At 34.2% G+C, this 27,516-nt stretch overlaps 1 protein-coding gene and 1 long non-coding RNA gene across 2 annotated transcripts; one reads left to right on the top strand and one right to left on the bottom strand.

Moving 5' to 3' along the window:
* Nucleotides 1-1,262: 1,262 nt before the first annotated feature.
* LOC138326826 (MSL complex subunit 3-like) lies at nt 1,263-26,482 on the bottom strand. The gene is given in 13 exon segments (XM_069272827.1): nt 1,263-1,764; nt 12,999-13,083; nt 13,241-13,646; nt 13,648-13,891; nt 14,155-14,304; nt 18,884-19,017; nt 19,467-19,553; nt 21,867-21,923; nt 23,670-23,776; nt 24,468-24,478; nt 24,942-25,034; nt 25,492-25,577; nt 26,253-26,482. Coding segments are annotated over 13 exon segments (1,617 nt in total). The 5' UTR covers nt 26,352-26,482; the 3' UTR covers nt 1,263-1,706.
* Nucleotides 16,574-18,289, top strand: LOC138327403 (uncharacterized). Its single transcript, XR_011209043.1, has 3 exons — nt 16,574-16,686; nt 16,804-17,903; nt 18,021-18,289. It is a non-coding gene; the product is annotated as an uncharacterized lncRNA (long non-coding RNA).
* Nucleotides 26,483-27,516: the final 1,034 nt, after the last annotated feature.

Here is a 27,516-nt window from a genome sequence, read left to right as displayed (position 1 = left end):
CCAATGGCCCGACCTGTACAGGCAACCAGGGGCTTGACCAGTGGCCCGACCTGTACAGGCAACCAGGGGCTTGACTAATGTCCCGACCTGTACAGGCAACCAGGGGCTTGACCAATGGCCCGACCTGTACAGGCAACCAGGGGCTTGACCAATGGCCCGACCTGTACAGGCAACCAGGGGCTTGACCAATGGCCCGACCTGTACAGGCAACCAGGGGCTTGACCAATGTTCCCACCTGTACAGGCAACCAGGGGCTTGACCAATGGCCTGACCTATACAGGCAACCAGGGGCTTGACCAATGGCCCGACCTGTACAGGCAATCAGAGATTTGACCAATGGCCCGACATATTCTATTAACTGATTTACCTGAAATCAGTACACATTTACAAATGCAAGACAATTATGAAACTTTTTATTTTGGCATTTATTTTACTGCAAAGTACAGGTATACAATTAATGATTAATGATTATAAATAAATATAAAAACTAATTTGACCAAGACAGATGTGTGACCGGTTTTAGAATAATTAATTATAATAGTAGTGCTTTTCTCTCTCTCTTTCTACCTCTCCCATAATTTTACATAGTGTTAATGAGAATACAATCACAACCAATGTGACATACCTAGTATACGAATTAGATGTTGACTTCATATACAACTAACTGAGCTTGATGTTAAGGAAATTAATTGAACCATGATATTAACTGACATTGATTTTATGTGAGTTTTGAAATTTGAATCGTGATGAATTTCATGTTAAGTAAATATTGTAAAATAATACTGTAAATGGCTTTTTAAAGTTAAGACTATTTACATACAAAAAACCAGAAATAAGACTTACATGTAATTACTATGTTCTACTATTGACCATCCTCGAGACTCCAGGGGTTACTATCAATGTCATAATATCCACCCCTGAAATCTAACGTAGAAAAACTGAAGGCTCTCTGTGCAATATCTGATGAGACAGGTAGTTTGATTCTTTGATGTACATTAAAACACTGTGGTTGAATGTGTGACTTTGAACTTGAGTGTCACTATCTACAAAATCTTCAAAAGGAGACTCTAGTAGCCTGTGATTGGTAAGTTTTTCTTCTGAAGAGCCTTCAGTTTTACTACACCGTATTCCTGGTAAGGATATTACTACAGTGATAGTAACTCCTGGAATATTGAGGATGACATTTGACAAAACTACCAATAAATGACACATAGGCATATAAAGGGTTATTGTGGCAACTTAATATTTAACAAATATCATATAAAGGGTTATTGTGGCAACTTAATATTTAACAAATATCTCTGGATCAGATTATAGGAGAAGAAAAACTGATTTATTCATTAAGAAAACCAGTCCTCAAAATCTTTGTTTTCTATACAATATGTAGACAATGTCTACCTGTATAACCCCATACTCCAGCATGTAAAGGTCCAGGTATCAAACTCATTGGGGAAAAAACGCAGAAGTAAATAAATGGACTTCAATCAAAGTTTTTGACAATTGGAACATAATAAGAAGAAATATCTCAGAGGTACAGCAAGTTTAGATTCAGACCTGTGATTTGTGAGAGATCATACATTGTTGCACTGCACATAATCTAATTTCATTGTTAAAGAAGAGATGATCCATTTTTTCTATAAAAGTGACTTTACAGTATGTATACATTGGATAACAGTCCAGCTGAGGTCCAGTAATGATTGACAGGATCAATGTGGTTCATATGATACGTCTGGGAACAAGTCATCTTTCCTCTCCATCAGGTAGCTATAAACAAAGACACACCAAACATTATACTATATACAGTATACAGACCAACATTAATTAGTAAGCTATAGACGTACAGGACATTAATTAGACATACAGGACACAAATAAAGACAAACAGGACATTAATTAGACAAACAGGACATTAATTAGACATACAGGACATTAATTAAACATACAGGACATTAATTAGACATACAGGACATTAATTAGACAAACAGGACATTAATAAGACATACAGGACATTAATTAGACATACAGGACATTAATTAGACATACAGGACATTAATTAGACAAACAGGACATTAATTAGACATACAGGACATTAATTAGACATACAGGACATTAATTAGACATACAGGACATTAATTAGACATACAGGACATTAATTAGACATACAGGACATTAATTAGACATACAGGACATTAATTAGACATACAGGACATTAATTAGACATACAGGACATTAATTAGACATACAGGACATTAATTAGACATACAGGACATTAATTAGACAAACAGGACATTAATTAGACATACAGGACATTAATTAGACATACAGGACATTAATTAGACAAACAGGACATTAATTAGACATACAGGACATTAATTAGACAAACAGGACATTAATTAGACATACAGGACATTAATTAGACAAACAGGACATTAATTAGACATACAGGACATTAATTAGACATACAGGACATTAATTAGACATACAGGACATTAATTAGACATACAGGACATTAATTAGACAAACAGGACATTAATTAGACATACAGGACATTAATTAGACATACAGGACATTAATTAGACATACAGGACATTAATTAGACAAACAGGACATTAATTAGACATGAAGGACATTAATTAGACAAACAGGACTTTAATTAGACATACAGGACAATAACTAGCTATAGACATACAGGACATTAATTAGACATACAGGACATTAATTAGACATACAGGACATTAATTAGACATAACAGGACATTAATTAGACATCAGGACATTAATTAGACATACAGGACATTAATTAGACATACAGGACATTAATTAGACATACAGGACATTAATTAGACATACAGGACATTAATTAGACATACAGGACATTAATTAGACAAACAGGACATTAATTAGACATACAGGACATTAATTAGACATGAAGGACATTAATTAGACATACAGGACATTAATTAGACATACAGGACATTAATTAGACATACAGGACATTAATTAGACATACAGGACATTAATTAGACATACAGGACATTAATTAGACATACAGGACATTAATTAGACAAACAGGACATTAATTAGACATACAGGACATTAATTAGACATACAGGACATTAATTAGACAAACAGGACATTAATTAGACATACAGGACATTAATTAGACATACAGGACATTAATTAGACATACAGGACATTAATTAGACATACAGGACATTAATTAGACATACAGGACATTAATTAGACATACAGGACATTAATTAGACATACAGGACATTAATTAGACATACAGGACATTAATTAGACAAACAGGACATTAATTAGACAAACAGGACATTAATTAGACATACAGGACATTAATTAGACATACAGGACATTAATTAGACATACAGGACATTAATTAGACATACAGGACATTAATTAGACAAACAGGACATTAATTAGACATACAGGACATTAATTAGACAAACAGGACATTAATTAGACATACAGGACATTAATTAGACATACAGGACATTAATTAGACATACAGGACATTAATTAGACATACAGGACATTAATTAGACAAACAGGACATTAATTAGACATACAGGACATTAATTAGACAAACAGGACATTAATTAGACATACAGGACATTAATTAGACAAACAGGACATTAATTAGACATACAGGACATTAATTAGACATACAGGACATTAATTAGACATACAGGACATTAATTAGACATACAGGACATTAATTAGACAAACAGGACATTAATTAGACATACAGGACATTAATTAGACAAACAGGACATTAATTAGACATACAGGACATTAATTAGACAACAGGACATTAATTAGACATACAGGACATTAATTAGACATACAGGACATTAATTAGACATACAGGACATTAATTAGACATACAGGACATTAATTAGACATACAGGACATTAATTAGACATACAGGACATTAATTAGACATACAGGACATTAATTAGACATACAGGACATTAATTAGACATACAGGACATTAATTAGACATACAGGACATTAATTAGACATACAGGACATTAATTAGACATACAGGACATTAATTAGATACAGGACATTAATTAGACATACAGGACATTAATTAGACATACAGGACATTAATTAGACATACAGGACATTAATTAGACATACAGGACATTAATTAGACATACAGGACATTAATTATTAGGACATAACAGGACATTAATTAGACAAACAGGACATTAATTAGACATACAGGACATTAATTAGACATACAGGACATTAATTAGACATACAGGACATTAATTAGACAAACAGGACATTAATTAGACATACAGGACATTAATTAGACATGAAGGACATTAATTAGACATACAGGACATTAATTAGACAAACAGGACATTAATTAGACATACAGGACATTAATTAGACATACAGGACATTAATTAGACATACAGGACATTAATTAGACATACAGGACATTAATTAGACATACAGGACATTAATTAGACATACAGGACATTAATTAGACATACAGGACATTAATTAGACAAACAGGACATTAATTAGACATACAGGACATTAATTAGACATACAGGACAATAATTAGACATGAAGGACATTAATTAGACATACAGGACATTAATTAGACATACAGGACATTAATTAGACATACAGGACATTAATTAGACATACAGGACATTAATTAGACATACAGGACATTAATTAGACATACAGGACATTAATTAGACAAACAGGACATTAATTAGACATACAGGACATTAATTAGACATACAGGACATTAATTAGACATAAGGACATTAATTAGACATACAGGACATTAATTAGACATACAGGACATTAATTAGACATACAGGACATTAATTAGACATACAGGACATTAATTAGACATACAGGACATTAATTAGACAAACAGGACATTAATTAGACATACAGGACATTAATTAGACAAACAGGACATTAATTAGACATACAGGACATTAATTAGACATACAGGACATTAATTAGACATACAGGACATTAATTAGACATACAGGACATTAATTAGACACACAGGACATTAATTAGACATACAGGACATTAATTAGAAGGACATTAATTAGACATACAGGACATTAATTAGACATACAGGACATTAATTAGACATACAGGACATTAATTAGACATACAGGACATTAATTAAACATACAGGACATTAAATAGACATGAAGGACATTAATTAGACATACAGGACATTAATTAGAAGGACATTAATTAGACACGAAGGACATTAATTAGACATACAGGACATTAATTAGACATACAGGACATTAATTAGACATACAGGACATTAATTAGACATACAGGACATTAATTAGACATACAGGACATTAATTAGACAAACAGGACATTAATTAGACATACAGGACATTAATTAGACATACAGGACATTAATTAGACATGAAGGACATTAATTAGACATACAGGACATTAATTAGACATACAGGACATTAATTAGACATACAGGACATTAATTAGACATACAGGACATTAATTAGACAAACAGGACATTAATTAGACATGAAGGACATTAATTAGACAAACAGGACATTAATTAGACAAACAGGACATTAATTAGACATGAAGGACATTAATTAGACAAACAGGACATTAATTAGACATACAGGACATTAATTAGACATACAGGACATTAATTAGACATACAGGACATTAATTAGACAAACAGGACATTAATTAGACATACAGGACATTAATTAGACATACAGGACATTAATTAGACATACAGGACATTAATTAGACAAACAGGACATTAATTAGACATACAGGACATTAATTAGACATACAGGACATTAATTAGACATACAGGACATTAATTAGACATACAGGACATTAATTAGACATACAGGACATTAATTAGACATACAGGACATTAATTAGACATACAGGACATTAATTAGACATACAGGACATTAATTAGACATACAGGACATTAATTAGACATACAGGACATTAATTAGACATACAGGACATTAATTAGACATACAGGACATTAATTAGACATACAGGACATTAATTAGACAAACAGGACATTAATTAGACATACAGGACATTAATTAGACATACAGGACATTAATTAGACAAACAGGACATTAATTAGACATACAGGACATTAATTAGACATACAGGACATTAATTAGACAAACAGGACATTAATTAGACATACAGACATTAAATTAATTAGACATACAGGACATTAATTAGACATACAGGACATTAATTAGACATACAGGACATTAATTAGACATACAGGACATTAATTAGACATACAGGACATTAATTAGACATAAGGACATTAGACATACAGGACATTAATTAGACATACAGGACATTAATTAGACATACAGGACATTAATTAGACATACAGGACATTAATTAGACAACAGGACATTAATTAGACATACAGGACATTAATAGACATACAGGACATTAATTAGACATACAGGACATTAATTAGACATACAGGACATTAATTAGACATGACAGGACATTAATTAGACATACAGGACATTAATTAGACATACAGGACATTAATTAGACATACAGGACATTAATTAGACAAACAGGACATTAATTAGACATACAGGACATTAATTAGACATACAGGACATTAATTAGACAACAGGACATTAATTAGACATACAGGACATTAATTAGACATACAGGACATTAATTAGACATACAGGACATTAATTAGACATACAGGACATTAATTAGACATACAGGACATTAATTAGACAAACAGGACATTAATTAGACATACAGGACATTAATTAGACATACAGGACATTAATTAGACATACAGGACATTAATTAGACAAACAGGACATTAATTAGACATACAGGACATTAATTAGACATACAGGACATTAATTAGACAAACAGGACATTAATTAGACATACAACATATTAGACATTAATTAGACATACAGGACATTAATTAGACATACAGGACATTAATTATGACATACAGGACAATAATTAGACATACAGGACATTAATTAGACATACAGGACATTAATTAGACATACAGGACATTAATTAGACATACAGGACATTAATTAGACAAACAGGACATTAATTAGACATACAGGACATTAATTAGACAAACAGGACATTAATTAGACATACAGGACATTAATTAGACAAACAGGACATTAATTAGACATACAGGACATTAATTAGACATACAGGACATTAATTAGACATACAGGACATTAATTAGACATACAGGACATTAATTAGACAAACAGGACATTATAATTAGACAAACAGGACATTAATTAACATTAGACATTAACAAACAGGACATTAATTAGACATACAGGACATTAATTAGACAAACAGGACATTAATTAGACAAACAGGACATTAATTAGACAAACAGGACATTAATTAGACATACAGGACATTAATTAGACAAACAGGACATTAATTAGACATACAGGACATTAATTAGACATACAGGACATTAATTAGACATACAGGACATTAATTAGACATACAGGACATTAATTAGACAAACAGGACATTAATTAGACATACAGGACATTAATTAGACATACAGGACATTAATTAGACATACAGGACATTAATTAGACATACAAACAGACATTTAATTAGACACAGGACATTAATTAGACAGGACATTAATTAGACAAACAGGACATACAGGACATTAATTAGACATACAGGACATTAATTAGACATACAGGACATTAATTAGACATACAGGACATTAATTAGACATACAGGACATTAATTAGACATACAGGACATTAATTAGACAAACAGGACATTAATTAGACATACAGGACATTAATTAGACAACAGGACATTAATTAGACATAAGGACATTAATTAGACATACAGGACATTAATTAGACATACAGGACATTAATTAGACATACAGGACATTAATTAGACATACAGGACATTAATTAGACATACAGGACATTAATTAGACATACAGGACATTAATTAGACATACAGGACATTAATTAGACATACAGGACATTAATTAGACATACAGGACATTAATTAGACATACAGGACATTAATTAGACATACAGGACATTAATTAGACATACAGGACATTAATTAGACAAACAGGACATTAATTAGACAAACAGACATTAATAGACATACAGGACATTAATTAGACAAACAGGACATTAATTAGACATACAGGACATTAATTAGACAAACAGGACATTAATTAGACATACAGGACATTAATTAGACAGGACATTAATTAGACATACAGGACATTAATTAGACATACAGGACATTAATTAGACATACAGGACATTAATTAGACATACAGGACATTAATTAGACAACAGGACATTAATTAGACAAACAGGACATTAATTAGACAAACAGGACATTAATTAGACATACAGGACATTAATTAGACATACAGGACATTAATTAGACATACAGGACATTAATTAGACAACAGGACATTAATTAGACATACAGGACATTAATTAGACATACAGGACATTAATTAGACATACAGGACATTAATTAGACAAACAGGACATTAATTAGACATACAGGACATTAATTAGACATACAGGACATTAATTAGACATACAGGACATTAATTAGACAAACAGGACATTAATTAGACATACAGGACATTAATTAGACAAACAGGACATTAATTAGACAAACAGGACATTATAGACAACAGACATTAATTAGACATACAGGACATTAATTAGAGACAGTACAGGACATTAATTAGACATACAGGACATTAATTAGACATACAGGACATTAATTAGACATACAGGACATTAATTAGACATACAGGACATTAATTAGACATTAATCAGGGACATTAATTAGACATACAGGACATTAATTAGACATACAGGACATTAATTAGACATACAGGACATTAATTAGACAAACAGGACATTAATTAGACATACAGGACATTAATTAGACATAACAGGACATTAATTAGACATACAGGACATTAATTAGACAAACAGGACATTAATTAGACATACAGGACATTAATTAGACATACAGGACAATTAATTAGACATACAGGACATTAATTAGACATACAGGACATTAATTAGACATGAAGGACATTAATTAGACATACAGGACATTAATTAGACATACAGGACATTAATTAGACATACAGGACATTAATTAGACATACAGGACATTAATTAGACATACAGGACATTAATTAGACATACAGGACATTAATTAGACATACAGGACATTAATTAGACATACAGGACATTAATTAGACATACAGGACATTAATTAGACATGAAGGACATTAATTAGACAAACAGGACATTAATTAGACAAACAGGACATAATTAGACATACAGGACATTAATTAGACATACAGGACATTAATTAGACATACAGGACATTAATTAGATATGAAGGACATTAATTAGACATACAGGACATTAATTAGACATACAGGACATTAATTAGACATACAGGACATTAATTAGACATACAGGACATTAATTAGACATACAGGACATTAATTAGACATACAGGACATTAATTAGACATACAGGACATTAATTAGACATACAGGACATTAATTAGACATACAGGACATTAATTAGACAAACAGGACATTAATTAGACATACAGGACATTAATTAGACATACAGGACATTAATTAGACATACAGGACATTAATTAGACAAACAGGACATTAATTAGACATACAGGACATTAATTAGACATACAGGACATAATTAGACATACAGGACATTAATTAGACATACAGGACATTAATTAGACATACGAACAAGACATTAATTAGACAAACAGGGACATTAAGTTAGACATACAGGACATTAATTAGACATAAGGACATTAATTAGACATACAGGACATTAATTAGACATACAGGACATTAATTAGACATACAGGACATTAATTAGACATACAGGACATTAATTAGACATACAGGACATTAATTAGACATACAGGACATTAATTAGACATACAGGACATTAATTAGACATACAGGACATTAATTAGACATACAGGACATTAATTAGACAAACAGGACATTAATTAGACATACAGGACATTAATTAGACAAACAGGACATTAATTAGACATACAGGACATTAATTAGACATACAGGACATTAATTAGACATACAGGACATTAATTAGACAAACAGGACATTAATTAGACATACAGGACATTAATTAGACATACAGGACATTAATTAGACATACAGGACATTAATTAGACAAACAGGACATTAATTAGACGTACAGGACATTAATTAGACAAACAGGACATTAATTAGACGTACAGGACATTAATTAGACAAACAGGACATTAATTAGACATACAGGACATTAATTAGACAAACAGGACATTAATTAGACGTACAGGACATTAATTAGACAAACAGGACATTAATTAGACGTACAGGACATTAATTAGACAAACAGGACATTAATTAGACGTACAGGACATTAATTAGACATACAGGACATTAATTAGAAATACAGGACATTAATTAGACATACAGGACATTAATTAGACAAACAAAGTTTTATTTCTGTACCTACAGCAGTGTAAAAAGAAACCAACTGCCTCTATCAAAAGAATAAAATTTTGATTTACAGTGGTACTCAATCTAATACACATGAAGTAGTGACAATGAGACCTGTTCTACCAATGTCAACATAGAAGGTGAAAGTGAGCACTATACTTAAATAGGGATGTATTAAAAGTGGTACATGTATAACATAAATCTATTAGATTCATGATATATGTATGTCTATTAATGATGCTCCATGGCCGATGAATGGTATTTTTTTTACCAAAGACAGGCGCAGACAAATTAGTATTTTTCTTCAGTTACAAAAGTTACTTACTTTACACAACAAGTAATGATTGTAATGGAGGACCATTACAGATGTCCCCCAAACGAACCGTGCAGTAGGAAATGATCACAAAGATCAGGTTGTGTGATATATGAACAAATAATGTGTTCAGCTTAATCGAACAAAATCTAAATTTCAACCAATCAGATACCTCCATTAGGAAAACATGACAGCACAGCTTTTCAAAACTGATTCCATATTGCTGATTCTGAAAATATCTAAATTTCTGACCAATCAGAGGCCTTTATTTTGTTACCATGGCAACTGAGTTTTTCGAAAATGCGGCCATGTTATTCGGTGTCACAAATAACTACTATACACTTATTTTCATCGAAATCCAACTCCAAAATCTCAAAACCGGAAATGGGCTCTGGCCGCCATCTTGGACTTCCGATTGGGAAAAAAAACCTTAATGCACAATCCCACACCCTAATGAGTATGTATGTGAAGTTTCGTAATAATCGACCCAATAGTTTCTGAGAAAGGCTGCGGAAACCCACACGGCGGAAGAAAGTGGAAGAAATAAGAATAAAAAAAATAATACGAAGAAGAAACGGAGCAAAACAATATACAATATGTCCCCCTAACTTCATTGGGGGGTCATAGTTACCACCATTGAAAAGTTTGAGCTTCCTATTTTACTTATAATAAATATGAAAATATTAAAAACAAGAGGTCAAGAGGGCCTGTATCGCTCACCTGGTTTTCTTTTTTTGGTGTTTTTTTTTAAAAATAATTTTGTAATTTAGTAATTAGAGATCCAAAAATCACAAAGACAAATTGACCCAATGATTTGTCTAATTCTGAATCCCAAACATATAATGATGCTCCCCACCCTATAAGGATGCTACCATTGCATTATATGTGCTATCCCATACTCAGTTGCAAAGAAGTTGTTGATATGGTAATAGACAAATTGACCCCTTTAGACCCCATCCCTCTGCCCAGGGGAGGTCAGCCCCTTCATTTGTACAATTTTGAATCCCCATCCTATAAGGATGCTACAATTGCATTATCAGTGCTATGCCATGCTTAGTTTCAGAGAAAAAGTCATTTATATGGAAACATCCAAATTGACCCCTTTTGGCACTGCCTCTCAGGCCCCTGGGGGGTCAGCCCTATCTTTTGTACAATTTTGAATCCCCACTCTAAAAGGATGTTACCATTGCATTATGGGTGCTATCCCATGCTTAGTTTCAGGAAGAAGTCATCTATATGGAAATAGCCAAATTGACCCCTTTTGGCCCTGCCCCTTAGGCCCCTTGGGGTCAGCCCCATCATTTGTACAATTTTGAATCCCCACCCTATAAGGATGCTACTATTGCCTTATGTGTTTTCTCCCATGCTTTGTTTAAGAGAATATGCCGTTTATATAGAAATAGCCAAATTGACCCCTTTTTTACCACACCCCCCCCCCTCAGGCCCCGGGGAGGTCAGCCCCTTCATTTGTACAATTTTGAATCCCCACCCTATAAGTCTGCTACCATTGCATTATGAGTGCTATCTCACGCTTAGTTTCAGAGAAGTCATTTATATGGAAATAGTCAAATTGACCCCTTTTGACCCCGCACCTCAGGCCTCCTTGGGGTCAGTCCCATCATTTGTACAATTCGGACCAAGTGAGCTTACAGTTAATTGTGTCCAAAAAAAATTCCATGGCACTATGCCCTATATGAAATGAAGTACTGTTTGCACATGCACCAAAAGCAAAACAAACTATGTTAAATATTTTTGTGTTAATTAGACAGATATATACACGATTAAACATCAGTTATTTTTCAAATGATGAGTAAAATGATGTTTATGTTCTGTCGGCAATGGAGCATCTTTAAAGGTCATGATAGCATGTATACTAATTACAGTTCATTCATTCTCCTCTGTCATACAAGAGAATTGAACCCTGGCCATCTTGCCTTATGGATGTGGTGGTCAATTATCCATGAAACTTACATAAAGGTGGTATACATAAATTGATAGCATCAACACCAAGCTCTGTACTGTACATGTATACTTACTCCATGAAATGTTCCAGTAAAGTCTGTAAGGCCTTCAGTTTCTGCTCCTCCATATCCATGCCAAGGACCAAGTCTGGCAGTTTTACTGTATAATACACAATCACCAAGCTATATAACAATGCATTATTTCATCTTTTCTACTGTCTCTCAGTGTATTTCATATAATAACATAGACATAAATATAGCATTGTTTTCAACCATGCATTAAATGACTTTTACAGTTGAGAGTCATTCCTACTTACCAAACAGCCTGAGAAGGTGATGAGCGCCATATATAAGTGAAGGATAAGGTGGGATCTTGGTGATTTCTTTGTCTGGAAGAAGCTGCCAGGCCAGCACATTCTCTACAATGTTTTCACGTCCAGTAGGCTGTATACTGTCGCCACTACTGTCCACACTGCCTTGACCGGACATCTGGTTTGATATAACACTAGGAATGAGGAGGGGTGGGGGTGGGTCAGCTCGGCGAGACACAACACCTCCCCCCTCCACACCCTCATAACCACACTCCATCTTCACAGACACTGGTGTGGAAGTGGAGTTTTCACTGCACTTTCTACGTCTAGTCTCACGACGTTTGCTGGGAGTTACCTCCCCTCGTTTTTCCACATCTAGTTCCTCGTTTTTCCACATCTAGTTCCTCTGATAATGAGGATCCTTCCTGCGGAAATGTCTGGGATTTCTTGGCTGAGTCCTGAGCTGCTTGGCGGGTAAGTCTACGTGGTGTTATATCCTCTGGTTTTGGAGCCACGTCAAACTCTATCTTTTCACGCTTAAACACTTTTGGTGAGAGTTTTGGGATTTTGGGAGAAGAATCACCTGTTCCTGGAGTACTCGATCCTTGCAACTGTTTGACCTTTGACATTGGAGTCTTTATCAGTGGTGACTGCAGGCTACAAAAATAACAACATACTGATTGTTAACAAATAGCTGATTCAAGTTTAAAACTGCATAATAATAAGTAAGATCTGTTTTTGTTTATTTTCAATTGGGTCAAGCTCGAACATGACTATCGTAACTAGTTATTAAGATAAGATATAAAAATAATTACCCCTGGTGCATTACTGCTGGTCAACTGTTAGTTATAGATTTCTAGTATATTTTCTAAGAAACATTTGTTTTGAAACATTCAATGATTAAATGCATCAATAGTCACCTATTTGTTTTTGACTCTGGGTTAGGTCTGAATTTGTTCTGTAAAAGTTTCTTATACTGGTCCCTCTCAGAGGCATATAACAAGACAAGAGGTAAGGTGTGATCAAAACAGATCCTCAGTCCGTCCACCAACTCCTTACACAGTGGAATACTACAACACAAAATATATATTTGCAGTAACCTTTACAGACACACTTAATACAGTATAATTATTTAATATTGCGAGAAAAAAAATTGAGATTATCTTGTGGCAAGAATTATTAACACATAACAGTAATAAACAAATTTACTTGCTCGTTATTCTTTCATTTAATTTGCTGAAATGATGTTGATCTCAAATATGATGGAACAAAATATCTCTTGAATAAAACCAGCTTTACAGTAGTAATTACAAATTCACTTATTCAACTAAAAAAAATCAACTTCTTTTACTTGAAAATATCTTCCATCCTATATTTAATAATTGCAATTTTAAAAAAAAATCAACAAAAGATCCCAGAGTAATCTTGCATTGGCACCCACCAAAGAATGATCTACGTCTGACAATGGAAAGAGGATCTTTTCTCTGCTTTTCAATATTTTACAACATATTACTGCATAAGAAATTTCAGAAAGATCCTTTCAGAACTTTCTGAGATACATAACACTAACAAACTTCAACAAGAGGCCCAAAGGGCCTTAACGGTCATCTGACTACCTTGGCAATAGTAAAATTAAATATATATGGTGTCACTTTGTCAGGACCATGTCAGGATCATTTTCAATTTCTTTCAAAATTGTTATTTCAAACAAGAGGCCCAAGGGCCTTAACATATAGGAAATTAGTTAGATATAGTGTCATGGTAGCCATCTTCCATTTGGGATCAACCAAAGATGTAACAATACTTTGTCGGGACCATGTCAGGATCATTTCATGCAAGTTTCAGCCAAATCGCACTGGTAGAACTTGAGAAGAAGTTCAAAATGTGTTTTCAAGATGGTGGCTGTGGCGGCAAGAAGAAGTTCAAAATAGTTTTAAAGATGGCGGCCATCTTGGATTTTGGATCGACCCGAAAGTTTACAATACTTCGTCGGGACTATGTCAGGATTTTTTCATGCAAGTTTCATCCAAATCGCACCGGTAGAACTTGAGAAGAAGTTCAATATGGTTTTCAAGGTGGTGGCTGTGGCGGCCATCTTGGATTTCGGATCAACCCGAAAAATCAGAACACTTTGTCGGGACCATGTCAGGATCATTTCATGCAAGTTTCAGCCAAATCGCACTGGTAGAACTTGAGAAGAAGTTCAAAATGTGTTTTCAAGATGGTGGCTGTGGCGGCAAGAAGAAGTTCAAAATAGTTTTAAAGATGGCGGCCATCTTGGATTTTGGATCGACCCGAAAGTTTACAATACTTCGTCGGGACTATGTCAGGATTTTTTCATGCAAGTTTCATCCAAATCGCACCGGTAGAACTTGAGAAGAAGTTCAATATGGTTTTCAAGGTGGTGGCTGTGGCGGCCATCTTGGATTTCGGATCGACCCGAAAAATAAGAACACTTTGTCGGGACCATGTCAGGATCATTTCATGCAAGTTTCAGCCAAATCGCACTGGTAGAACTTGAGAAGAAGTTCAAAATGTGTTTCCAAGATGGCGGCTGTGGCGGCCATCTTGGATTTCGGATCGACCTGAAAAATAACAACACTTTGTTAGGACCATGTCAGGATCATTTCATGCAAGTTTCAGCCAAATCGCACTGGTAGAACTTGAGAAGAAGTTCAAAATGGTTTTCAAGATGGTGGCTGTGGTGGCCATCTTGGATTTTGCATCGACCCGAAAAATAAGAACACTTTGTCGGGACCATGTCAGGATCATTTCAGGTAAGTTTCAGCCAAATTGCACCGGTAAAACATGAGAAGAAGTTCAAAATGTGTTTTCAAGATGGTGGCTGTGGCGGCAAGAAGAAGTTCAAAATGGTTTTAAAGATGGCGGCCATCTTGGATTTCGGATCTACCCGAAAGTTTACAATACTTTGTCGGGACTATGTCAGGATTTTTTCATGCAAGTTTCATCCAAATCGCACCGGTAGAACTTGAGAAGAAGTTCAAAATGTGTTTTCAAGATGGCGGCTGTGGCGGCCATCTTGGATTTCGGATCAACCCGAAAAATAACATCACTTTGTTGGGACCATGTCAGGATTATTACATGCAAGTTGCAGCCAAATCGCACTGGTAGAACTTGAGAAGAAGTTCAAAATGGTTTTAAAGATGGCGGCTGTGGCGGCCATCTTGGATTTCGGATTGACCCCAAAAATAACAACACTTTGTCGAGATGGCTGACATGGCGGCCATCTCGTTCAACGATCGGTCCCAAAATGTAATATGCATAACTAGGGCCCTAGGGGAACCTACATATGAAATTTGAGAGAGATCCCTTTATAACATAATCAGTTTTATTTTAGAGATCCATAATAATATTGTCATTGTCTAAAACTAGACCGGTAATTAAACAGGGAGAAATATTGCTATACATGTATGTCCCAAGGCCTAATGTCTGTAACAGTCTGACCGGTCAGTCTAATGTCGCTTCCTAGATCTTCCTAGATGTCAATGTCATAATGTTATGTTGTGGTAACATGAGTTAACTGTCATTTTTGTCATTTGTACACGTAGGCAATATATCTGACCAGTCTATATATTGGACTGGCCAGTGATACACAGAAACATACTGGACGGGGACGCACACTTGTGTGTGTGGGCCCATTGGGTCCATGATGCCTGGCACCTTCTCACCATATGTATGTTATATTGTAAAATGTACCACATTAGAATAAAACGTCGACTACATACTGGAGTCTTTCATCCTTCAACTCAACTCAACTTATGTACCTCACGGACGATGTACCAACTTCAAGCCATACTCCAACTTCAAATCTACTATCAAACACTGAAATTATTATACTGATGCCGTGACAATGCGATGGAATTTTGGGTTTCGCAGATATCACCAACGGAGCTATTCCACTGTACGATCATCATGGCCACAAACACATATCAACGATCACGATTTACATATGGAAAACTTCACACAACCACTATTCGATCTGGAGTGCCACAAAAACAGAACAACTCGGAGCCAATTACCATTATACATCGCCACTCGACACTAGCCATTCGAAGTCTTAACACAAACAACAAACAGAACAAAACAAGAGGAACCAAACCGCAGAGAACCAACAACACCTTACTGACCACAACCAACATCCACCTACCAGTACGAAGACAGAAAAACCGAAGAAAGAAATGAACTGAACTCTTTTTGAAAAATTGTGATTTTTTTTTACCTTTTATTAGTGTGTTTTATATATTGGAATTTACTTTTTGGTAATGTATAGTGTTTTGTTGTTTTCTAAACTGATATACTTATTTTTTGTAAAAAAAAGTTGTTTTCATCTAAATATCATATGTTTTAAGGTACAACGTATCAGTAAATTTAAGATTATTTTTTTTACATACATATAACAGGATGATAATTGTTCTAAGCGAAACGTTATGAAGTAATGTAATACATTTTTTTAATTCACTATGGTTAATTTTAAAATTATTATTTCAAATTATATCTAATTTTAAATAATTATTAACAAGGGGACGTAATATAACATAATCAGTTTTATTTTAGAGATCCATAATAATATTGTCATTGTCTAAAACTAGACCGGTAATTAAACAGGGAGAAATATTGCTATACATGTATGTCCCAAGGCCTAATGTCTGTAACAGTCTGACCGGTCAGTCTAATGTCGCTTCCTAGATCTTCCTAGATGTCAATGTCATAATGTTATGTTGTGGTAACATGAGTTAACTGTCATTTTTGTCATTTGTACACGTAGGCAATATATCTGACCAGTCTATATATTGGACTGGCCAGTGATACACAGAAACATACTGGACGGGGACGCACACTTGTGTGTGTGGGCCCATTGGGTCCATGATGCCTGGCACCTTCTCACCATATGTATGTTATATTGTAAAATGTACCACATTAGAATAAAACGTCAACTACATACTGGAGTCTTTCATCCTTCAACTCAACTCAACTTATGAACCTCACGGACGATGTACCTACAACCAACATCCAGCATACTCCATTACCATAAACCATAAAAACATTGAAAATATTATACCTTCAGTACTTTCTGAGATATAGTGATAACAAACTTTAACTATCAAAATCCAAGATGGCTGTCTGGCGGCCATCTTGTTGACCGATTGGTCCCAAAATATAGTATGCATAAGTAGGGCCCTAGGGGACCTACATATGAAATTTGAGAAAGATCACTTCAGCACTTTCTGAAAAAGTAGCGATAACAGGAATTAACGAACGGACGGACAGAAGGACGGACCATGGACCACGGACGAAAGGCGATTTGAATAACCCACCATCATAAGATGGTGGGCTAAAAAATTACCATGAAATATATCTCAATATACACCATAATGTTCATAGCAATTACATGACAAAGATGATTCAATATGACAGAACTCAAAATAATACATCGTAGCAATTGTTATGAATTAAACACGTAATTGTACTGAAGCTCTATTTGGAGAAAATGTACAATTTTCCGAATTTTACATTTTTGTATTTCACATTAATTCAAGAATTAGCATTTTACTTCTAGGATATTGGTATTAGATGTATATTTCTTTTATCCAAATGATTCATTTTTTATTATATATTGTACTAGCTTACTTTCTATCAAACGGTATTTGTGATGTGCCAGTCCTGCCTTTCTCTGGTGTTCCACACAGAAGGTTGATACAAAACGTCTTCACAAACCCCTCTAAAATACTCACAATATTGGTTTCTGCTGGGAGTTGTACCAACTGTATGAAAGGGAGAAAACAAAAATACATCCATATGTTTTTTTTATTAACTTACATGTACCTATCATACATGTCAACATTTGCTTCCCAAACATCATCAAGTATATTCATACTGAACAATTTCTCTTCTTCTGTTGCAGTGTCAGAGCTATAAAGATAGAGTACAATTGACACTGTGTGTTTTTTATAGTGTTCTTTTGTTTCCAAATTATTTTTCAAGGAATTATTCTTGTTAGCTAATGAAATAGTAAATTTCATTGTTTTCTCGTTTGTAGTTTCATATAAACAACAAATATTTCTATTCTATGAAAATCATGCAAAGTCAGTATTCTATAATTTCAAATATATGTATGTTGAACAAAGCCAGTATTAAACTTCTGAAATCACAAGAAGTTACAAAATTTCAGCCACATCTAGAATTTGATAAATATTCCAGTTTAGATACAAACCAGACATTCTTTGTTGACAGCTATGTAATCTCCCTCTAAAACTTCCTTTAGTATTTCAGGGATTTCAAGTTCTACAGTTTGCTTCTTCTGAAACAAAGCCAAAATATTTGTGTAAACAAAACTTCAACATTACGACTATAATTGGAAACTCATTAATTAACTTAATTGTTCCATTCAAATTTCATTTTAAATAAGACTTGAAGTAATTTCTTAATGAAAACAAAACAAGAGGCCCATGGGCCTTTACGGTCACCTGAGTTAGAATATATAATGAAACAAATTAAAGACATATAAACACTATATGCTGGTCCTTGAAGTTGGTCAGTGATTTATAAATTTCACTTTTTAGACTATGAAGAGTATTTGCTTCCATCAAACCTGTGAACTTAGAGGTATTTTTTGAAATTTTAATAATTTTGACCCTTTTTGGTCCTGCCCCTCTGGTCCCCCAAGGGGTCCTCGAGGACGGATATGAATGTTAAAATGCTATATCTTAGGCTAATAATTCTTATCAAGTTTGACTAATTTCCTACGAAAATTGGGCAATAATGTTCACAAATATGTTTTTCCTATATAAACTAAAGTAAACTTGACCCCTCCCCAGAGGGTAACGTGAGACCCCAAGGTCATATAATTCACAATTTTTATAAAACACCTTAAGACCTTTCCATCTATAATTATTTGATTCCACTATATCCAGAATTTTAGAAGATTTTTGAAGTTTTAGCCTATTTGACCCTTTTTTTGCCCCGCCCTCTGCCCCCAGGGGATCGGCCAGGACCAATGTGGATATGATATTAAAATGCTATCTCAGGCTAATAATTCTAACTAAGTTTGACTCATTTCCTATGAAAATTGAGCAAAAAATGCTCATTAATGTGTTTTTCCTATATAAACTATAGTAAACTTGACCCCCTCCCCAAGGGGAAACGCGAGACCCTAGGGTCATATAATTCACAAATTTTGTAAAGGACCTTAAGACCTTTCTATTTATGAAAAGTATTTGATTCTACCATTTCCAGAATTTCAGAAGAAGATTTTTGAAGTTTTAGCCTATTTGACCCTTTTTTAGCCCCACCCCTCTGCCCCCAGGGTGTCGGCCAGGACCAATGTGGATATGATATTAAAATGCTATCTCAGGCTAATAATTCTAACCAAGTTTGACTCGTTTCCAATGAAAATTGAGCAAACCATGCTCATAAATGTGTTTTCCCTATATAAACTATAGTAAACTTGACCCCCTCCCCAGGGGGAAACGCGAGACCTCAGGGTCATATAATTCACAATTTTTGTAAAGGACCTTAAGACCTTTCTATTTATGAAAAGTATTTGATTCTACCATTTCCAGAATTTCAGAAGAAGATTTTTGAAGTTTTAGCCTATTTGACCCTTTTTTAGCCCCACCCCTCTGCCCCCAGGGGGTCGGCCAGGACCAATGTGGATATGATATTAAAATGCTATCTCAGGCTAATAATTCTAACCAAGTTTGAGTCGTTTCCAATGAAAATTGAGCAAAACATGCTCATAAATGTGTTTTCCCTATATAAACTATAGTAAACTTGACCCCCTCCCCAGGGGGAAACGCGAGACCCCAGGGTCATATAATTCACAATTTTTGTAAAGGACCTTAAGACCTTTCTATTTATGAAAAGTATTTGATTCTACCATTTCCAGAATTTCAGAAGAAGATTTTTGAAGTTTTAGCCTATTTGACCCCTTTTGACCCGCCCCTAAAGTCCCTGGGGGTCAGTCATAGAAAATTTGTTAATAGGATTAAATGGCCATCTCATACTGATAATTCTGACAACATTTGACTCATTTCCTATTACAAATGACCAAATAATCTGCAAAAATGTGTTTTCCCAATATAAACTATAGTAAACTTAACCCCCTCCCCAGGGGGAAACTAGAGACCCCAGGGTCATATAATTCACAATTTTTGTAAAGGACCTTAAGACCTTTCTATCTATGAAGAGTATTTGATTCTACCACATCTGTGAGTAGAGAAGAAGATTTTTGAAATTTTACCCCTTTTGGCCCCTCCCACAGCCCCCTGGGGGGTGGGGACCATATAATTCACAATTTTGATTGGCCTTATGCCTAAGAAGGTTTGTGCAAAATTTCATTGAAATTGCTTCAGCAGTTTTGGAGAAGAAGTTGAAAATGTAAATTGTTTACGGACATACGACACACGACGCACGACGGACGACGCACGACGACGGACAAAAGGCGATTAGAATAGGTCACTTGAGACTTCGTCTCAGGTGACCTAAAAAGTTTATAAGTATCTGCCATTTCATGGAGGGGCATAATTGAGCAGATCTACCAAGTTATTGCAGCATTATAAAATAAAACGTACTGAACTCTAAAACTATTACAGCAACAACTACCGCCACTAACCTTCTTATCCTCAGACTTACAGCTGACTCGACTACTACTCTCACTGCCATCTACACTCTGTAAAGGAAAACTCAGCTTAAACATCTTCCCTGCATCAACTTTGTTTTATCTTCCCACTTCTCTTTCTTTTTTTATCCATGACAAAATTTAATGCACAAAGTATTTCTTTCATCATAAGTCAAAGCCTTTGCATAATCTATTTTAGCCATATGTGATTTAGAATTATATAAAAGCATTGATATTTTCTCATTCAATACCTTGATTCATTAAATCCTTGTCAAGTTGTGGTTACTCAAATCTATTTATAATATACCAAGGTAACAATATTAAGCTATCAGGAACTTCTACATCTAAAATGTACTAATCAAACAGATATTCAAACTGGACCAATAACATTTTACATCCCTATTGATTTGATACTGGACCAATAACATTAACATCCCTATTGGTCTAATACTAGACCAATAACATTTACATCCCTATTGGTATAATACTGGACCAATAACATTTACATCCCTATTGGTATAATACTGGACCAATAACATTTACATCCCTATTGGTCTAATACTGGACCAATAACATTTACATCCCTATTGGTCTAATACTGGACCAATCACATTTACATCCCTATTGGTCTAATACTGGACCAATAACATTTACATCCCTATTGGTCTAATACTGGACCAATAACATTTACATCCCTATTGGTATTATACTGGACCAATCACATTAACATCCCTATTGGTCTAATACTGGACCAATCACATTTACATCCCTATTGGTCTATACTGACCAATCACATTACATACCTGGGTCTACCACCATCACATTTACATCCCTATTGGTCTAATACTGGACAATCACATTTACATCCCTATTGGTCTAATACTGGACCAATCACATTTACATCCCTATTGGTCTAATACTGGACCAATAACATTTACATCCCTATTGGTCTAATACTGGACCAATCACATTTACATCCCTATTGGTCTAATACTGGACCAATCACATTTACATCCCTATTGGTCTAATACTGGACCAATCACATTTACACCCTATTGGTCTAATATGGACAATCATTTACATCCGCTCTATTGGTCTAATACTGGACCAATACATTTACATCCTATTGGTCTAATACTGGACCAATCACATTTACATCCCTATTGGTCTAATACTGGACAAATCACATTTACATCCCTATTGGTCTAATACTGGACCAATCACATTTACATCCCTATTGGTCTAATACTGGACCAATCACATTTACATCCCTATTGGTCCAATAACATTTACATCCTATTGGTCTAATACTGGACCAATAACATTTACATCCCTATTGGTCTAATACTGGACCAATAACATTTACATCCCTATTGGTCTAATACTGGACCAAACACATTTCTACATCCCTATTGGTCTAATACTGGACCAATCACATTTACATCCCTATTGGTCTAATACTGGACCAATCACATTTACATCCCTATTGGTCTAATACTGGACCAATCACATTTACATCCCTATTGGTCTAATACTGGACCAATAACATTTACATCCCTATTGGTCTAATACTGGACCAATCACATTTACATCTCTATTGGGCTAATACTGGACCAATAACATTTACATCCCTATTGGTCTAATACTGGACCAATCACATCTCTATTGTCTAATACTGGACCAATAACATTTACATCCATATTGGTCTAATACTGGACCAATAACATTTACATCCCTATTGGTCAAATACTGGACAAATAACATCTCTATTGGTCTAATACTGAACCATTTACTTACATCTACATCACCATTGGTTTGAATATTGTTTTCTTTGTCAGTTTCGTCTGATTGTGACTCATCCTCATCTTCAGAGTCAACCCTTGGGTCTTCATCATCACGGTCATCTTTGTATATCACTGAAGTCTAACGGCTGTAGTCCATCAGTGGAGGCTACCCTTTAAATGTTCCTTCAGAATAAGATCTATTCTATGGTCATAGCTCTGTTGGTGTTGCGACTGAAGGGGAAAAAAATCGCTGTCACAATGCTTTTGTGGTTTGTAGTCCAGTATAATTTTCAAAAAACATGCCTGGATGGAAATCTATCTGATTTAAAATGATTTCTTAAAGGGTAATGTCACTGGGATATTTGACAGCATGTTTAAATGACAATGAATCTCTTTACAAATTGCATACATGCCATACCTCCGGCGTGATCTATTTTTTTTATGCCTTTATTGTCTCCCGGGCAGGGAGAGTCTTAAATCTCCCGATTTATTAAAACCCCCTCCGTGTTGATAGCGTTGCCACTTTACATGGGGCACTGAGAAAATCATCCTGACCCCCTCTGACCATCACCCAAGTGGGCAATTAGCTGTTTGGCTATATCCATTTTGGGGGTTTGTATAATTTATCTGAGAAAACAAAGTGGCTAAATACAGGACATGTATGAGGCAATACAAATAAACAAATAATTTACAAACTGTGAAATTTAACAAATTAGCCTGATTGCAATCATAACTGATGTAAAAATGAATTCATTAATTTCCAGGCTAATGTCACTGGGATATTTTTGTAAAAAAAAAAAATCATGTTTACGAACAGGAGTACTGAAATGTAAATACAATAAAAATTAAAAAAAGAATTTCTTTTGTATACTAATTGATAGTAATTTTGTGCTTTTAGACTTTAATGTGATATTACTCCGGTTATTGTGTATGCTGAAACAGTCGCTGCCTTTTAAACTTTTCTTTTCCTGGTAAATCTTGTGCTTTGGTTTTTATTCTAAGATACTTAAATATATCTGTTAGTTTTTAGACTCACTATCGTTTTTTTTTTAGATCTGTTGGTTTTTAGACTCAATATTGTTTTTTTTAGATCTATTGGTTTTTATGACTCACTATCGTTTTTAGATCTGTTGGTCTTTAGACTCACTATCGTTTTTAGATCTGTTGGTTTTTATACTCACTATCGATTTTAGATCTGTTGGTTTTTATACTCACTATCGATTTTAGATCTGTTGGTTTTTATACTCACTATCGTTATTTCAGATCTGTTGGTTTTTATACTCACTATCGTTTTGTTATTTCAGCTAGCTTCTTCATCAGTGCTCTATTCTCCTCATCATTCCTCAGAATATGGTTTTCAACCACAACACGATCCCAGCTACAAAAACACACAGAAATTATAAATTATAAACGGTACCTAAAATGGTACAATTCTTGGAACTCATTCGTACATATATATATCAGGATTGAAGACTTTTGTATATTTTTCTTATTACACAACACTTTGACAGATCAAGGGGAATAACTCTATTTAATAATTCATATTTATGTAAATGAGGAAATTTAGTATTTAAATTTTCTTTCTAAATGCTCTATGCCTTTAACATAAGATTAATAATATTAGCAAAATCTATTATCAAATATCACACTAATATTCTCATGTTTTTTTGGGTTTTTTGTTTGTGTGTCAATATTTGTTATGTACATTCAAGGGAAATCCTAGATATATTCAGAGTCTTTGAATTGATGTTATCAATTCATATTCCATTTCCAACTAAGGCCTTTACAGCTAACTTGAAGCAATGGAATCCAAAGTTTTCAGATATTTGCATTACCTGTTATTCCAACCTTGAAAGTGAATGTGATAAGCTGGTGTTCTTCCTCCATTCTTTGGGTCTTTGATAACAGTCTGGTCTAGAATCTGAAGCAAATTGTATAAAATCCTGTATGCCAATCTCAATTACAACTAGATGGGTAAGACTGTTGAAATGCAGAAAATGTTGATTTCATCAAATACCGGTAATACATTGCATGGGTGATAACATTGATAAAACTGTGCAGAAAATACAAGAGTTATCTCCCCTAGACTGAAGAAATTTTAAAATTTGTATGAAAATATGTACTCACAAACAAAAACTATTTTTTCACATTGAAGTATCATTTATATGTTTAATCTAATTTCAAAATTATAGTAAAATTATATATAGTTTTGGAACTAAATGTATAGATATATATCTACTTAAAATCCAAACATATTGTTATTAAAACGTATATATTTATTAATTTCAAAACAATCAACATTGTTTGAAGTCTTCTTCGAAAAGAAGTTTCTCTTGCATCACATGTCTAATAAGAGATATCTGTTAAATCGCTCTAGCATTGATAGTTGGTGTGTGTTGGGAGTTAGGGGGTGCATACACTGCATAATAAGGAAGGGGTGTATAGTACACTGCATATCTGGTATTATTTTAAAGTAAATCTTTCGATCGTCATTATTGACAACCATGACTAAAATTTACAGTGGTAATGCGAAGTACATGGTAAACATTAAAAGATACATGTGACTGATATATTGGTCCTGAAACACGGTGCAAACCTTGGCGTCGTATAAAACTCTGGCTTTTGTGGGATCAGGCTCGAAACAGAGGACGCATTCTCCTACGCTGTATTGGAATTTTATGCCTCTTGTTGACATAGTAAATAGACCCGCGAGGATCCTTTCTGATGCATCAAGTAAACACAGTTCTGTAGTTCTGGAGAAAAATGTATAGACAAAGCATTTGTTGATGTTTTCAGATCGCTTCCCGCGCCGGATGTTGCATTCAAAGAACCGGAAGTCAAACAGGAAGTCAAAAATAAACCCAGATGAAATAAAGTCCGGAATTTTGGTGGTTTTGTTATAAGCAAGGATTTATAATCTTTCACGTTTACGCCCATGCTCTTACTTTCAAAGATTCTTATATAATTATCTCTCTCTAATATTGTAATGCTGAGCGAAATAATAACACAAAAACTCTCATGATAGCGATAATAAAGTATGTATGTATCTAAAAGTAATTTCAGTAATTAAGCTACATAACGTCCTGAATATTCCATATAACAGTTAATTAACCCTGTATTCGCCGACTGAAATGTTCTACAAATACACATTTGAAAGAAAAAAGTGTCCTCCTGCACATTTTGCGTACTTCATTTAAGAAAATTTTCAAACATTTAAAAATTTTGAAAATTGAAAACATATCAAGGGATTCTACTATTTGGAAAAAGTCTTTAAAAGATTAGTTTGTTAAATTTACAGCCAATTTGGCCAGTTTGCGTTCTCATTAATTTCCTGTTAACGACGTGTCAATAGATTTATGCGTACAAGATATATAATGATACATTTTAAGAAAAAATAATGTGTATATAAAGTACATATGGTTGTGTGTTGAATTAATTTCCTCCTGTGTAAGGACACTTACATGTAATATTATGTAATATTAAGATTTTTTTTTAATAAAATGATTTGAACATAAAAAACCTAGAAGACAAATCGAGTATGTCATGATTGAAAGGGGAGGGGTGCGGGGCGAGAGAGGATGTTAAACAATCTTGAAGACCTTTGCCTCCCATTACGTTTCATCTTCCTACGTCAATGTGAAAGTAAAACCTATATTTTTACAACTGTACCCCACCATCATCAGATGGGTCCGTCCTTCCGTCCGTCCGTTAACAATTCTTGTTACCGCTATTTCTCAGAAAGTATACTAACAAGAGGCCCAAGGGCCTTAACAGTCATCTGACTACACTACCTTGACCAATAGCCAAATTAAAGCAACCTTCGATTTGGGATCAGCCAGAGATCATGTCGGAATCATTTC

This window comes from Argopecten irradians, chromosome 7, assembly GCF_041381155.1.
Source record: "Argopecten irradians isolate NY chromosome 7, Ai_NY, whole genome shotgun sequence".
Lineage (NCBI taxonomy): Eukaryota > Metazoa > Mollusca > Bivalvia > Pectinida > Pectinidae > Argopecten > Argopecten irradians.
The sequence above is the reverse complement of the archived record's forward strand: the minus strand, read 5'-3'. Positions and strand labels throughout refer to the sequence as shown.